This window comes from Panthera leo, chromosome D1, assembly GCF_018350215.1.
Source record: "Panthera leo isolate Ple1 chromosome D1, P.leo_Ple1_pat1.1, whole genome shotgun sequence".
NCBI lineage: Eukaryota > Metazoa > Chordata > Mammalia > Carnivora > Felidae > Panthera > Panthera leo.
The window spans coordinates 99,406,679-99,420,536 of record NC_056688.1 but is presented as its reverse complement, the minus strand read 5'-3'; the positions used below and the strand labels follow the sequence as shown (position 1 = coordinate 99,420,536).

The following is a 13,858-nucleotide window of genomic DNA, read 5'->3' as shown; positions in this document are numbered from 1 at the left end:
TCCACCCGCCCCCTCCAGAAAAGGTAATGTTTCTCCACCTGCTCTCCTCCTCTCCTCCTCCAACAGACAGGACTAAAGATGTCTAGTCTATGGCTAGTCCAAATGGGGAACTTGGGGCTCAGGGACTCCGAGCACTAGTTGGACTTAAAAAACCCTGACCCCAACACACACACATACACACACACATATACACACACCCGCGAGTCTGTGCCTGCTGCCTGAGACCCAGGCTCTTAGCCTGCCAGGGCTCAGGGAAGAAAATGGGGAAGGGGTAAAGTGGGTTCCAGGGTACAATCCAAGGCCAGAGATCTGAACACAGTGGAAAGAACACTGCCCCGGGTGGGTCTGGCTTGGGGTAGGAGTTGGGGAGGGTCAGGGAAAGGGGTCAAGGATCAAGGCCCAGGGTCCCAGAGAAGGGGGCTGCCCCTGGGGGCAGAAACCCTTGCATAGGTCCCAGAGTGTTTCCTGTGCCAGCAGGGCGAAGACCTGGGCCCAGCGACCTCTTTCCTCAGCCTCACTAGCCTTATGGAGCCGGTAGACACAGGACAGGCTTGTGAGGAGCAGGTGTTCAAAGTCCCAAGGGCTAAGAGGAGGCCCTTTCCGCAGGTCCTGGAACTGCTGCAGCCGCTGCTTAGCACCCTCCAAGTCACTGGGCACGTGGTGCTGCAGGAGGAGCCTGAGTCGGCGGCCTGGGCGTGTGGACGCCAGTTCCTCGTCCTGGATGTGCAGCTGCCCTATGACATCCAGCTCCAGCCCAGCCCAAAGCAGCTGTAAGGGGAGCCGTGTAAGGGGTGGGCTGGGGCCTGGGGGTGGGGGCAGGGCAGGGAGCAAGAGTGGGCTAGGGGGGGCATAAGCAGGCAGTAGGACCCATGCTGGGTGGCCCCCCTCCCCCAGCAGGCCCAGCTTAAGACATCCCCCTTCCCAACCCTGAGCTTAGGGACCTCTGGACATTCCCACCCCCATATCCCAGGCTGGAGGAAAGACCTCAAACATCACTTCCGGGGCCTCTGGCTCCTGCAGGCCACCTCCCACGCTGGCTCTGTTCATGGGCTGCCCTGGGGCAGCAGAAAAGAGTCAGGCCCCTGCCAAGCTCCACCCTGAACACCCCAGCCTCCCAGAAGTGCCCCTTAGCTCCTTGGTAGGGATGCCAAGAGGTTCTTCTATCTACAAAAGAGTAGGAGTGCCACCCCATGTCCTCCTTTCCTTACAGACACATGCACATTGACATCCTCCCTCCCAGGCATAAGTCTTGTGATCCCAAAATCATCATCCCAAACCCAGATACCACCTCGGCAAGTGTCCAGGACTCCTCCTTGAACTTCTGCAGTTCCCTTGGCAAAGAGCTCCAGACCATTGGGTCACAAGACACTTCACTTCCCACTTCCCCTCCCTGTAATCATCTGGGACAGTGTGATCTAAAATAGTGTCAGTGACTCTCCCCAAAGGTCGAGGACCCCTTTTGGAGGAACCTGCTCCTTCCTTGCTCCTCAGTAGTGCTCATGTGGAGGCCAGGGAAGCCAGGCCAAGGCGGGTTGTCTGCTGCAGCTTCCTTCATTTCACTCTGGTCTGCTGCCCAGCCCTTAGAATGATTGTCCCAAGCCCAGGGCAGGTCCAGAGGTCCTGCTTTGCACACCTAGAATAAGGCCACTGCCCAGCTCTGTCCAGGGCTGGCACTGAGGGCACCTAGGACTACCTCCCTTCATTTCACTTGGACCTTTCTGATTCTGGGGTTGGGGCCCAGACCATTACCACGCGCTGCACAGGTCAGTCTGGTACCCACCTTGCCCACAGTTTCTAGGCCCTGCTAGGTTCAGATAGAACCAAATTTAACTGCTGTCAGCCGACAGCCTTCCTTGGTTCCCATCCACCCCACCCTAAAGCCCAGGTACCTGGATAGTGCTGGGTTGCAGTTACCCCAGGGAGAAGGCAAGTGGCTACTATTAGCCAATCCAGGAACTGCATCGTCCTAGCTGTGCCCCACCACGTCCTTTGAGTCTTTCTCTCCCCAGCTGCTCTCTGCTCCTGCATCCGCCTGCCACACACCGCAGCTCCAACTTTCCACTGCAGGCGGCTCAGGCGTTTCCTATTTTGTGTGTCAGCCTTCAATGCTAAACAGGGAGGGGCTGGCTCTGACTTCCCAGGACCTTTCCATCCCATGGAAAAGTGGAATCTTAAGTTGTTGGCAGTAGAAGCCTGGCTCCCTGCTTGTCAAGCCCTCAGCCTGTTCCTGCCCAGATGGGCGGGATGCTTAGTTAATAGAAAACGGAGCTTGGTAGCAAACAGCTCCAGCTTGCCCCACCCTTCCCCCCACCCCCCAAGAGGTAGGAAAGAGCCCAGCAGTAACCCTACCTTACTATCTGTCCTCACCCCCAAAACATCCTGCAGCTGAACTCAGGCTTCAACACCCAGTCAGGCCCAGCCCAGCCTCCAGGGAGCCCCTCAGCAGCCAAAAGCATCAGCTGCAAAGCTTGGTCCTGCAACTGCATTGGTCCTCCAATGGCATGGTGAGCTGTTTGGGTGGTCTCATGGACAGGCAGAGTCGAGCACTTCCAACTTAGGTGCTCAGCCACCAGCCAAACAGGCCCCAGGCTGGCTGGGGTAGGGAGTCCTGTCCCCTGGAAGATAGAGCTGCAGCTTCCGAGTACGTTCTGCACCAGTCCTGGGACCTCTTTTGCTTGCTTACAACATTCTCAGTTCTGGCTAGAGTCTAGGAAGATTACCTTAGCCCAAACATGATGGGCTGTTAGATTGCAAGGAGGTTTCATGGCTCAAGACTCAAAAATGAGTCATGGCTTATGTGGATGCTTAGATGAGATGGGGGGGGGGGGTTCCCTGGTTCCACCCAGGCCCCTCCATCCATCAGCTGCCACCAGACGGTCGGCTGTAACAAGGAGTTTTCTCCTCTAGTTGTTAAGGGCCCTCCAGTTTTTAGGAAATGCCATGCCACACCCACCCTAAGCCCTGTGGACCATGAGAACTTTCCATTTCAGCTCCAGAACCCTCCCTCAGAAGTACATCCAGGCTTGCAGGTCACCATGACTGCAACTGCACTATTCAGTCCCATTAAAAGAGATTCTTGGTTTGGCAGAGTCTCTTTAAGGGAGAGGGAAAAACCCCTGCTGAATCTTCCCTTTCCCGAGTCAAGCTTCACGTCTACCCAAAAGCACACAAGAAGTGGTTAGTCTAAGGATTTTATTTACAGGGACGCTTAGTATAGATTAAGGCGTTTTCCAGTATCCACATGCCTTCCCTGGAGCTACTTGGTTTCAGGTTTCTTGTCCCCAGCTTCAAGCTTGAGACTTTCAGGGGGCTGCCGATAGGCAGGGAAAGCCTCCCAAGGGCTGTTCAGGTCAAACTTGCGGAACTCCTGGGCCAACTCCACTGGCTCAGCCACCACCCGCTTCACCTCATCGTCATAGCGTAACTGCAGAAGAGAAAAGCAGGCTTAAGCACTGAGGAAGACCTTGTTCAGAGCTGCTAAGGAGCCTACTTTCCCAAGGCTATGGGGGACTTCACCAGTCTCTTTACTTCCCTGTCCTTGACTGCTATCCCAGCCTCTGTCAACAAGTCTCCAGGCATGTCTGTATTACCAATCAAGTCCCATCCCAACCACAATCCAAAATGGCCTGCAATCACCCAGTCAGGCTCCCCTGCTCACCATCCCCACATCATAAGCTCTGAGCTGCTTTTGCAGCACAACTGACTTTGCTCACCCATCCACTCTTATAAGGAAATGCTTGTAAGCATTTGTTGGGGATTAGGGAGCAAGTCTGTGGCTGAAAAGAGTAAACCTAAATTGGGAAGCACTCAAGTTCAGACCATGTGGCTTTGGCACTATCACTATAAAGATGCAAGGCAATAAATCTGGCATAGCTTTTCTTTTCTGTTTTTTTTTTTTTTGTTGTTGTTGTTGTTGTTTATTCATTTTCGAGAGAGAGCGAAAGAGAGAGAGAGAGAGCGAGAGAGAGAGAGAGAGAATGAGTGGGGGAGGGGCAGAGAGGAAGGAGAAACAGAATCTGAAGCAGGATCCAGGCTCTGAGCTGTCAGCACAGAGCCTGATGCAGCCATGAACCGTGAGATTGTGACCTGAGCTGAAGTTGGACACTCAACCGACTGAGCGACCCAGGCATTGCTGGCATGGCTTTTCTTGTCTGGAGGATCAGCTGGATAAAGTAAAGACAAACAGGTGAAGAGGCAAACCAGGTAAGGGAGGCCAGACAGTGAAAATGAGGAGAGGGAAGGAGTCCTGACCAGAAGTAGCTTGAGAAGGAAATGGGACCATGCAAAACATGAAGAAAGCAGGCATATGTCGGTACAGAAGGGGGGATTGCCACTATCTCAGCATTTCTAAAAAGTTACTTTTCTACAAAATGACACATATGTTTGTATGCAATGGACCATCTTCCTGCTCATAAACAACCTGTAGCACAAGGGTGGTAAAGCAAAGCACTGAAATTCTTCGTAAGGCCCTTGTAGTCACATGTTACTAGTCCTGCCTTTAACCATCCTCAGGGGCTAAACATTTAGTGTCTTCCCTGTCAGCTGCCTTCTCAGAGATCCAGGGCAGGGTAAAATGATCCTCCACTTTCAGATCTGTGGACAAAGTGTGTCCTCAAGGTTGCCTTGGTCATTAAAATGATCATTATGATAATGGCTAATGTCAACTGAGTAATTACAATACACTAGGCTTTAACATCATTTAGCTCAATGTAAATCTTTTAAGTAGATTTTTATTTATTATTATTTTTTAAATTTATTCATTTATTTTTGAGAGAGAGAGAGAGCACACTTGAGTGAGGGGCAGAAACAGGGAGAGAGAGAATACCACGAGGTGCAGAGAGAGAGAGAGAGACAGTGGAGCTCAAAGCAGGGCTTGAGCTCACCTGAAGCAGGGGCTCAGGCTCACAAACTGCAAGATCATGACCTGAGCCCAAGCTGGATGCCACACGGCTGAGCCACCCAGGCACCCCTAGCTCACTGTAAATTTTATTAGTTAAGTACTACTGTTCCTGTTTTGTAGATGAGAAAACTGTCATAGATAAATTAAGTAACAGACCCCAGATTACAAAACTGGGACTAGGATTTGATACAGAGCCTATGCTCTTAAATCACCACAATTCACAGACCATTATTTCCTGCCATGCTCAGCACACCCCAGGTTCCCTGCCAGTCTTTCCCTGAGGCCATTTGCCCTAGTTCAAGGTTCCTCCTACCTCAACGTAGCCAGATAGGGGAAAGTCTTTCCGGAAAGGATGTCCCTCAAAGCCATAGTCTGTCAGGATCCTCCTTAGATCAGGATGGTTAGCAAAAAAAACTCCAAACATGTCCCAGATCTAGAAAAAAAAGGCCCTCAGGCAACTCAGTCCATCAGCCAACACACGGGTGAGGATGCACTGCATGCAGTTATTTCAACTAATTCTGCAGCTCTGGCCCAGAGGCAGGATCCACTATGTCCAGAAACTCACCTCCCTCTCATACCAGTTAGCTGCCTTATACACAGGAACAGTGGACTCAATGGGTGTCAGCTCATCTGTATAGGTCTTCACACGGATCCGGGAGTTGAAGCGCAGAGAGAGCAGGTTGTAAACAATCTAGAGAGAACAGAGGAGCTGGAAGACCAAGATGGCCACAGGGTCTGAGGCACGAGGTGGGTAAGGGTTCTACCTGTGAACCTGCCTTCTATCCTGAAGCTCAAAATCCTCAAGATTCTTATATTTACAACTACTTCCAAAGGCCTAAGCTATGCTATACCTTAGGATGTCAGCATGCCTGTCTTTGCTCATGCTACTCCTGGCCCCAATCCTTAGCAAGCTAATTCCTGATCTCTTGGTCATCCTTTAAGATTCAGCACATTCTCTCTCCCTTCAAAGAAGCCTCCCATACAGGACTCTGAGAGCCCCTCTTGCAGTCTCATAACATCTAACATCCCATGCATTATATGTTATTACAGTAAGCTCTTTATGTGTCCTTCACCCTCACTAGAGCGTGGGGGACTCCTTGAGGGCAGGTGTTGGGTGCTACTTCTCCCTTGATCCCAAGATCTGGCCAATAGTAGATGATCAGTAAATATCAACAGCTAAATATATGGAGAACTTGCTCCATGCTGGCAATCCACCTGTACGATCTCATTTCATCCTCACAGCCACTCTGTATAAAGTAGGGACAGTTTCACATATATTTTGCACATAAGAAATCTAAAGCTTACAAAAACTAAACAAAATGCCTGAAGTCACACAGCCTGTTAGTGGCAGAGCTAGGATTCAAACTTGAGGTCTGCCTAATCCGAGGCCCCAGTTTAACTGCTGTGTTGTATTGTCTGACCCAAACCGAAACTGAGGAGGACTATGGTTCCCGTTGGTAGCTGTCATCCTAAAACTTGTCTGTCCCTTTTCTTTCCTTTACTCCCCAAACCTTCTCAAATCTCCTGACCTCAAAACGGTTTTGCCGGGTGGGGATGTCCACTGCTGTCAAGTCAGCCAAGGATTTGAACTGTGCATTGGTGTGATCCCTGAGGAAAGTCAGCACTGGGATGACTCCATCAGGATGGATACAGATCTCTAACTCATTGAAGCAAGACACCTGCAGACGTGGAAAGGGAAAGGTGAGGGAAAAAAGAGCTATTGAGAGAGCAGTTAACTTTAGCAGGAGTCTCCTGGTTGAGGGCAGAGAAAGCAGTCCAAGTGGGGTAGAAGAGTCTTTGGTTTCTTTGATACCAGGCTGCCTACTCCTACATGCCCTGAGAACATGGTTCTTTCTTGACCCATGACCAAACAACAATAGTGAATATTACCTGAACTTGTTGGACATACTTGGGCAGGATTTCAGCCACATACTCTCCAAAAGCTGAGAGCTGCTTGTGGGCCACATCATTCCGTGGTCGGACAGTGGCTGGAAGGAGAAGGCATATTTAACAAAGGAATGGAGAAGGCAGCAGCCATGCCTACATTCAGTCTCCTGGGTCTGTAAGGGGTATTGTCTCCCAGCAGGGCTCCCTGCAGAATCCTGAGGAAGGTGAGAGTGGAGAGTTCCAGGGAATAGGAAATGATGAAAACTTAGGGAAAATGTCACCTACAGAGTCCACAAAGACTCTCCTTATTACTACTGCGTTTGGGGTAAGCTACTCCCTAGTTCTTCCTTCACAATGCCTGCATTTTTGTTAAGCAGTGTGTCTCAATTCTTTTACCAGACCAGGAACTCTTTAAGGGTGGGAACGAGAATTTCTGCTTTTCTGTATCTCCTTATCACCTGGCTCACAGCAGGCTCTCAAGCTAAGAGCTGCAGGGCTGAAGAGCCCTCACAGATTAGTCAAAACCCTTTCCCCCCACCATTGAGGTAACTGAGGGCCAGAAAGGGGGAAATACCAGGTCTCTTGACTCCCAGTCTACTTATGTTGATTGTAATATATCTCCATACACGCATGCATGCAACCCTAAACCATGAGTACCCACACATCATAGACTGCACACATCATGGTTAAGTGTTGTCTGACTCTGGCAGCAGACAGGCCTGCTCTGTCACTCGCTAGTGCTGTGACTCTGGGTAAGTTACTTCTCTGCATTGTTTCCTAATGTATAGTAAGAAGAGCACAATGCTATCTACCTCGTTAAGACTGTCCTAAGGACTAAGATCCCTCGCTAAATCGCTTAGCAAGGTGCTTGGCACACAAGAAGCACTCAATTAATGTGAATTACTATCATAATGGCTCTGAGACCCAAACGTTGTTTCCTGATCTCAAAGAGCTGACAGTTTAATCGGAGAGAAAAGGAATCATGGAAATGGACAGGGGTCAATCAAGGCCGTAACAGGGAGCTAAAAGGGCACAGCGAAGAGTTCGATTCTGCTTGCAAGAGGACCACTGCAGTCAGGTCTCCACAGAGATCTGCCAAAGGACGCAGGGAAGGGCATCCCAGGACAAGGGCAAATATCTAAAAGAATGAAGGGTCCCCCGCCTGTAGTCCCGAGAAGGGCCCGGCCCACACATACGGCGCGTGTCTGCCGCGACGCTTTCCCTCCTCACCGGCAGCAACAGCACCGAGGGTCGCCCGGCCACTGTACGGAAAAATAAGCGCAGAGTGAGGCCTGATAGGCTCCCTGCGCCAGGCGCGCCTCCGCTCCCGCCCAGGGCCTCAGCCAGCTGCCCCCTGCTTACCCCTGGCCAACGCCACGGACCCTACGAGACCCCGCCACCAGCCCCTCGCAGCAGCCGCCGTCGCGGCCATGTTCCAGGTTACAGACCAGGCATCCAAGACCCGCAGGACACGGAACCCCAAGGGCACGGACCGGAAGCGGAAGCATGCATCTGATTTTCTTCCGGGCGGACGCGGGGCTAGAAGCAGAGGTTCCGGGTTCCGGGCTTCGGAATGAAAGGAGGGAAAACAGGTGAGAAACCGAGGCAGGCAGGTGGGGAAGCCGTGAGGTGAACGTAGCCCGAGTTTGGTGTGGTAGAGACTGTAGAGAAGGCGAGGACCCTAATGAACCGGAGGGGTGAGAGGAGGGGAAGGGGCAGGGGTCTGGGTTCCACATTCCACACCCCTCCCCCGCTCCCTGAGCTAAGCTTTTGACGAGGGCCGGCGGGCGTGGCCGGGAGGGGGCGTGGAGGGGACAGGGGAAGGGGGAGAGAAGAGTGGTTTCCCTAGCGACCGTTTCCCAGGCGACTCCAGGTGAAGCGGGGACACAGTACTTGGCGTTAGGCCTACTAGTGCCCCTTGCTGGGACGGCGGGGCTTCGTCTCTAGTTCTGGAACGGAGTCTTGGGAAGTCATCAGGGCGTGAGGGGGGAGAAGCTCAGAAAAGAGAAAATGTGGAGCTAACAGATGTCCCAGGCCAAGCCTCATATTGGAAGGTCTGGACTCCATGCACGTGGGGGAAGAGGGGCCTCGACCAGAAGGTCGCTGGGGTCTATTGGGTTCTCCTGCCCAGAGCCTCACTAGTTTTATGCCCAATAGTCATTTGGTTAGTAAGGCTTTTTGCCCGGCTTTTAATATCATAGATTTCCTCCAGTCGCTTGCTCTCATGTGTTGACCTAAATAGCCAGGTTTTTATTACATCATGGAAAGGAATATTGTTTTTATACGGAAACACCCAGAGTAGGACGTTTTATCGATTTCATTAGGAATGGAGTGTCACTGCAGGAAAATGAACCCAGCTTCGGTTGAAGGAGAGTTTCTGAGATGTCATTAGGGCCAGGACCAAGGCCAATCTTGGCCCACTTTGCTCTCACTTTTACCTTCTCCCTCCATAAATTGAACAGTTGGATTCATAGACTGTGAATTCCCCATTACTCAGGGTGGTATTGCTTTGCAGACAGCTGGCAGAGAGAGAAGTTGGCTGCCATGGAATCACCAGAGGAGCCTGGAGCATCCATGGATGAAAACTACTTTGTGAACTACACTTTCAAAGATCGGTCACACTCAGGCCGTGTGGCTCAGGGCATCATGAAACTGTGTCTGGAGGAAGAGCTCTTTGCTGATGTCACCATTTCGGTGGAAGGCCGGGAGTTTCAGCTCCACCGGCTGGTCCTCTCAGCTCAGAGCTGCTTTTTCCGGTCCATGTTCACTTCCAACCTGAAGGAGGCTCACAACCGGGTAATTGTACTGCAGGATGTCAGTGAGTCTGTCTTCCAGCTCCTGGTTGATTATATCTACCACGGGACTGTGAAACTTCGAGCTGAAGAGCTGCAGGAAATTTATGAGGTGTCAGACATGTATCAGCTGACGTCTCTCTTTGAGGAATGTTCTCGGTTCTTGGCCCGCACCGTGCAGGTGGGGAACTGCCTTCAGGTGATGTGGCTGGCAGACAGGCACAGCGATCCTGAGCTGTACACTGCCGCCAAACACTGTGCCAAGGCCCACCTGGCCCAGCTGCAGAGCACAGAGGAATTTCTCCACCTGCCCCACCATCTGCTCACTGATATCATCTCGGGTAAGTTGAGGGATGGGGCCCGTCATACTCAGCTACTTGCATATGCTGTTTAGTGGACATTCTAGTTCAGGAGAAAGGAGCCTTCAGGCTTTCTGGTGTTAATTTACGTTATTATTCCTGGTAGGAATTTAGATGCCTTCTGAGAGATTCAGCTGCGAGTTAGCTGTTGTCACAGGCAATCCCTTTTAGGGGAGGAAACCTGGAAAATATAATAGTACTGTGCAATACACTGTTAATCCCTGAACGACGTGGGGATTAGGACTGCCAACCTCTGTGCAGTCAAAATTCCATGTGTAACTTTTGACTCCCCCAAAACTTTACAAATAGCCTTCTGTCGACCAGAAGCATTATCAATAACAAAAACCGTTAACACATATTTTGTATGTTGTACGTGTCATGTACTGTATGTATTGTGTTCTTACAATAAGGCTAGAGAAAAGAAAACGTTATTGGGAAAATCATAAGGAAGGGAAAGTAAATTTACAATATTGTACTGTATTTATTGAATAAAACCCGCATATAAGTGGACCCACATAGTTCAAACCCATGTTTTTCAAGGGTCTATATACAAGTGTTGAATTAGAAAAAAAGCAGGGCTCACCCCCAAAATGTAGTGAGGAGCTGTTTGTATTTATACTCTGGTATCTTTTGTGTATAATTGTTCTCATCTATCCTGTACTTTGCACGTACTTGTGGGACTAGTTATCTAAGTAAATTGATGGGTCAAGGTATTTACATAAGGAACTTTTTTAAAACGAAGCTTACTTTGGTGGTGGGGGGATGGCTCAGTTGGTTAAGAATCTGACTCTTGGTTTTGGCTTAGGTTGTGATCTCGAGGTTCATGGGTTCGGGCCCTGTATCAGGCTCTGCATGTATGGCGTGGAGCCTGCTTGGGATTTTCTCTCCCTCTCTCTTTCAAAATAAATAAATAAATAAATAAAATAAACTTAAAATTATTTTTAAAAAACTTATTTTTTTAAAGTTTATTGAGAGAGAATGAGAGAGAGAGAGAGAGAGAGAGAGAGAGAGAATCCCAAGCAGGCTCCACATTAACAGCACAGAGTCCAACCCAGGGCTTGATCCCAGAAACTGAGATCATGACCTGAGCCAAAACCAAGAGTCGGAGGCTTAACTGACTGAGCCCTTACATAAGAAACTTTTTAAGTGAGGGGCACCTGGGTGGCTCAGCCAGTTAAGCATCCGACTTCAGCTCAGGTCATGATCTCGCAGTCTGTGAGTTCGAGCCCTGCATCAGGCTCTATGCTGACAGCTCAGAACCTGGAGCCTGCTTCAGATGCTGTGTGTCTCCCTCTCTCTCTGCACCTCCCGTTTGTGCTCTGTCTCTCTCCCTCTCAAAAATAAACATTAAAAAATAAAATTAAAAAAAAGGAACTTTTTAAGTGATGCGGCAATTGTAGGTAAACAATCCTGGCCCTGCTAGTGAGGTATGCTATACTTTAGCAGGTGTGAGCTCTGCAGCCTGTAGACTGCTTCCATGGCAAATATGAGCATATCAAGTCGTCCATTCTGATTAAAAGAAATAATGCAATGTAGGTTAACTTCTTATACACACGCACATACATACATGGTGGTAGTATAACAAAATGGTTTGTATCTTTAAAGCCACTGGCTCTAAATTTCCCTTTTGGATTGTTGGATTGCCATTGACCATGCCTTTCCTCTGGCTCTCACAGATGGAGTTCCATGTTCTCAGAACCCAACAGAGGCAATAGAAGCCTGGATCAATTTTAATAAAGAAGAAAGAGAGGCTTTTGCAGAGTCACTCAGGACTAGCTTGAAGGTAAGGCAGATTTCGCTTTAGGGTTGGGACACCATAATATCTATACATTCCAGCCATCTACTGATCTGGCCTCTTTGATACCTGGTGATGGTGATTAAGTCACCTCTGGCTCAAAGTTAAGAACTGGGGAGGAGGATGTGTGCATGAGCCTAGAAACCATAGCTCAGCCTCTGAGCTCCATAAAGTTCCTTGAGAGAACTACTTTCACCATTGCATTAATCCTAAGCACCTTTTTCCTAAACCACCAGCTCAGGATGAGAGCAACAGATTCTCTGCCCCAGCATATAATGACTGAAAGGTGAGAGTCAGGATGGCATACAGTAACCAGAGGGAAGTAGCGGGTTAGAGCAAGATACAAGTGTGTGGTCCAGAACCTTTAGAGCTGTGTCTCAGCTGAGTCTTAGCCTAGAACTGATAGATGTCATCTATAATTTTAATTTTGCCAATAGGAGATCGGGGAGAATGTGCACATTTACCTGATCGGGAAAGAGTCATCTCGTACCCACTCGTTGGCTGTGTCCTTACACTGTGCGGAAGATGACTCCATCAGTGTAAGTGGCCAAAACAGCTTGTGCCACCAGATCACTGCAGCCTGCAAGCATGGTGGAGACTTATACGTGGTGGGAGGGTCCATCCCACGGCGCATGTGGAAGTGCAACAATGCCACCGTGGACTGGGAATGGTGTGCACCTTTGCCCCGGGACCGGCTCCAGCACACCCTGGTGTCTGTGCCTGGGAAAGATGCCATATATTCATTGGGTGGCAAGACACTGCAGGATACCCTCTCCAATGCAGTTATCTATTATCGGGTAGGTGATAACGTCTGGACAGAGACAACCCAGCTAGAGGTGGCTGTGTCAGGGGCTGCTGGTGCCAACCTTAACGGGATCATCTACTTACTAGGGGGGGAGGAGAATGACCTGGACTTCTTTACCAAACCTTCCCGACTCATCCAGTGCTTTGACACAGAGACAGACAAATGCCACGTGAAGCCCTATGTTCTGCCCTTCGCGGGCCGCATGCACGCAGCTGTGCATAAGGATCTGGTGTTCATCGTGGCTGAAGGGGACTCCCTGGTGTGCTACAATCCCCTCCTAGACAGCTTTACCCGGCTTTGCCTTCCTGAGGCCTGGAGCTCTGCCCCATCCCTCTGGAAGATCGCCAGCTGTAATGGGAGTATCTATGTTTTCCGGGACCGATATAAAAAGGGGGATGCCAACACCTACAAGCTTGACCCTGCCACTTCAGCTATAACTGTCACCAGAGGCATTAAGGTGCTGCTTACTAATTTGCAGTTTGTGTTGGCCTAAGGCTATAGGGGAAAAGCAGCTGACTTTTGCCCTCCCCTTTTCCAGCACCTATCCATCCAAACTCGAAGTCTCTGCGGCCCCGATCAGAGTACTATGTTATTTTTTTGGCACATGTTAGAAAGGGCAGCCCCTCAGTCCCTCCTGAACCCATAGGGGTGTTCCATTTGGGGCTTTTAGACTGCTGCTGTTGAGCTGGCTGCTTGAACGGAGAGTAGACAAGCCTGTCCTCTGCCGTCCCCTGGTAATCCTGTGCCTCATAGAACAAGCCTTTTCTCAGATCATAGGCACAGCCTCCCCTCTTTACCTGATCAGTGTTAAGTAACTTAAGCACCTCTGATCCAGGACAGACGGAAATGTGCCCCATCTTCCTTTTTTCTATAGCCTGCAAAGTGGGTAGTTGGTAATTTTTCCACAAAGAATTAGGTGTTAGAGTTTTCCTTCAGGCTTTGGTTGGGAGAATGCTCTAAGCTGAAGGTGTCCTTCACCAGCAAGCATCAACTCTAGAATTCAGGACTTGTGTCTGTTGTTTTCTCATCTCTGTCAGGAAACGTACAATATGGTTTTATTTTTGGCTTACTCCAAGGGGTAAGCCAGAAAGAAGTAGAAAGGATTATTTCTGATTAATAGCAGAAACTTTTTTCAAACTTAAATATATAAGGTCTCTACTCTTTTAAAAGCTCTAAGATAAACTAAGAGCTAGGAACTGTTCGTACAAATAAAAGTTTTTGAAGGGATCTGTGTGTCTGTTTTGAATTCTGAAGGAGTGACTTCCCTAGGGAAAATTGATTGCATACCCACACATTTCTAAGCTGCTTGGATCCCATACT

General features: G+C 49.6%; 3 protein-coding genes across 5 annotated transcripts; 1 reads left to right on the top strand and 2 right to left on the bottom strand.

Moving 5' to 3' along the window:
• Nucleotides 1–49: 49 nt before the first annotated feature.
• On the bottom strand, nucleotides 50–2,031 carry FAM180B (family with sequence similarity 180 member B). Its single transcript, XM_042904690.1, has 3 exons — nucleotides 1,890–2,031; nucleotides 985–1,055; nucleotides 50–768 (listed from the first exon to the last, which is right to left on the bottom strand). Exons 1-3 carry the CDS (start codon nucleotides 2,026–2,028, stop codon nucleotides 373–375), a joined length of 606 nt encoding a protein of 201 aa, XP_042760624.1. The 5' UTR covers nucleotides 2,029–2,031; the 3' UTR covers nucleotides 50–372.
• A 1,144-nt stretch (nucleotides 2,032–3,175) lies between these two features.
• Nucleotides 3,176–8,371, bottom strand: NDUFS3 (NADH:ubiquinone oxidoreductase core subunit S3). 2 transcript variants are annotated; one of them, XM_042904689.1, is made up of 7 exons: nucleotides 8,281–8,371; nucleotides 7,984–8,049; nucleotides 6,791–6,888; nucleotides 6,430–6,579; nucleotides 5,466–5,591; nucleotides 5,214–5,333; nucleotides 3,176–3,424 (listed from the first exon to the last, which is right to left on the bottom strand). In XM_042904689.1, exons 1-7 carry the CDS (start codon nucleotides 8,297–8,299, stop codon nucleotides 3,257–3,259), a joined length of 747 nt encoding a protein of 248 aa, XP_042760623.1. In that variant the 5' UTR covers nucleotides 8,300–8,371; the 3' UTR covers nucleotides 3,176–3,256. The 2 variants fall into 2 exon arrangements, with proteins under 2 accessions (XP_042760623.1, XP_042760622.1); XM_042904688.1 differs by lacking the exon at nucleotides 8,281–8,371 and adding an exon at nucleotides 8,150–8,274.
• On the top strand, nucleotides 8,316–13,765 carry KBTBD4 (kelch repeat and BTB domain containing 4). 2 transcript variants are annotated; one of them, XM_042904685.1, is made up of 4 exons: nucleotides 8,316–8,379; nucleotides 9,303–9,920; nucleotides 11,615–11,721; nucleotides 12,171–13,765. In XM_042904685.1, the coding sequence occupies exons 1-4, from the start codon at nucleotides 8,361–8,363 to the stop codon at nucleotides 13,029–13,031; spliced, it is 1,605 nt and encodes a 534-aa protein (XP_042760619.1). In that variant the 5' UTR covers nucleotides 8,316–8,360; the 3' UTR covers nucleotides 13,032–13,765. The 2 variants fall into 2 exon arrangements, with proteins under 2 accessions (XP_042760619.1, XP_042760620.1); XM_042904686.1 differs by lacking the exon at nucleotides 8,316–8,379 and adding an exon at nucleotides 8,621–8,841.
• Nucleotides 13,766–13,858: the final 93 nt, after the last annotated feature.

What these genes read in the sequence shown, in the direction of transcription:
- FAM180B (XM_042904690.1), bottom strand. Translation starts at nt 2,028, where the DNA reads ATGCAGGAGCAGAGAGCAGCTGGGGAGAGAAAGACTCAAAGGACGTGG. An exon ending in TGCAACCCAGCACTATCCAG is followed by an intron (nt 1,056 to 1,889) that starts GTACCTGGGCTT and finishes CTGCTGCCCCAG; the next exon opens with GGCAGCCCATGAACAGAGCC. An exon ending in CCCCGGAAGTGATGTTTGAG is followed by an intron (nt 769 to 984) that starts GTCTTTCCTCCA and finishes CTCCCCTTACAG; the next exon opens with CTGCTTTGGGCTGGGCTGGA.
- NDUFS3 (XM_042904688.1), bottom strand. Translation starts at nt 8,219, where the DNA reads ATGGCCGCGACGGCGGCTGCTGCGAGGGGCTGGTGGCGGGGTCTCGTA. An exon ending in AGTATGTCCAACAAGTTCAG is followed by an intron (nt 6,580 to 6,790) that starts GTAATATTCACT and finishes CCACGTCTGCAG; the next exon opens with GTGTCTTGCTTCAATGAGTT. An exon ending in CCCTATCTGGCTACGTTGAG is followed by an intron (nt 3,425 to 5,213) that starts GTAGGAGGAACC and finishes TCTCTTCTGCAG; the next exon opens with TTACGCTATGACGATGAGGT.
- KBTBD4 (XM_042904685.1), top strand. An exon ending in GCTCACTGATATCATCTCGG is followed by an intron (nt 9,921 to 11,614) that starts GTAAGTTGAGGG and finishes TGGCTCTCACAG; the next exon opens with ATGGAGTTCCATGTTCTCAG. An exon ending in CACTCAGGACTAGCTTGAAG is followed by an intron (nt 11,722 to 12,170) that starts GTAAGGCAGATT and finishes TTTTGCCAATAG; the next exon opens with GAGATCGGGGAGAATGTGCA.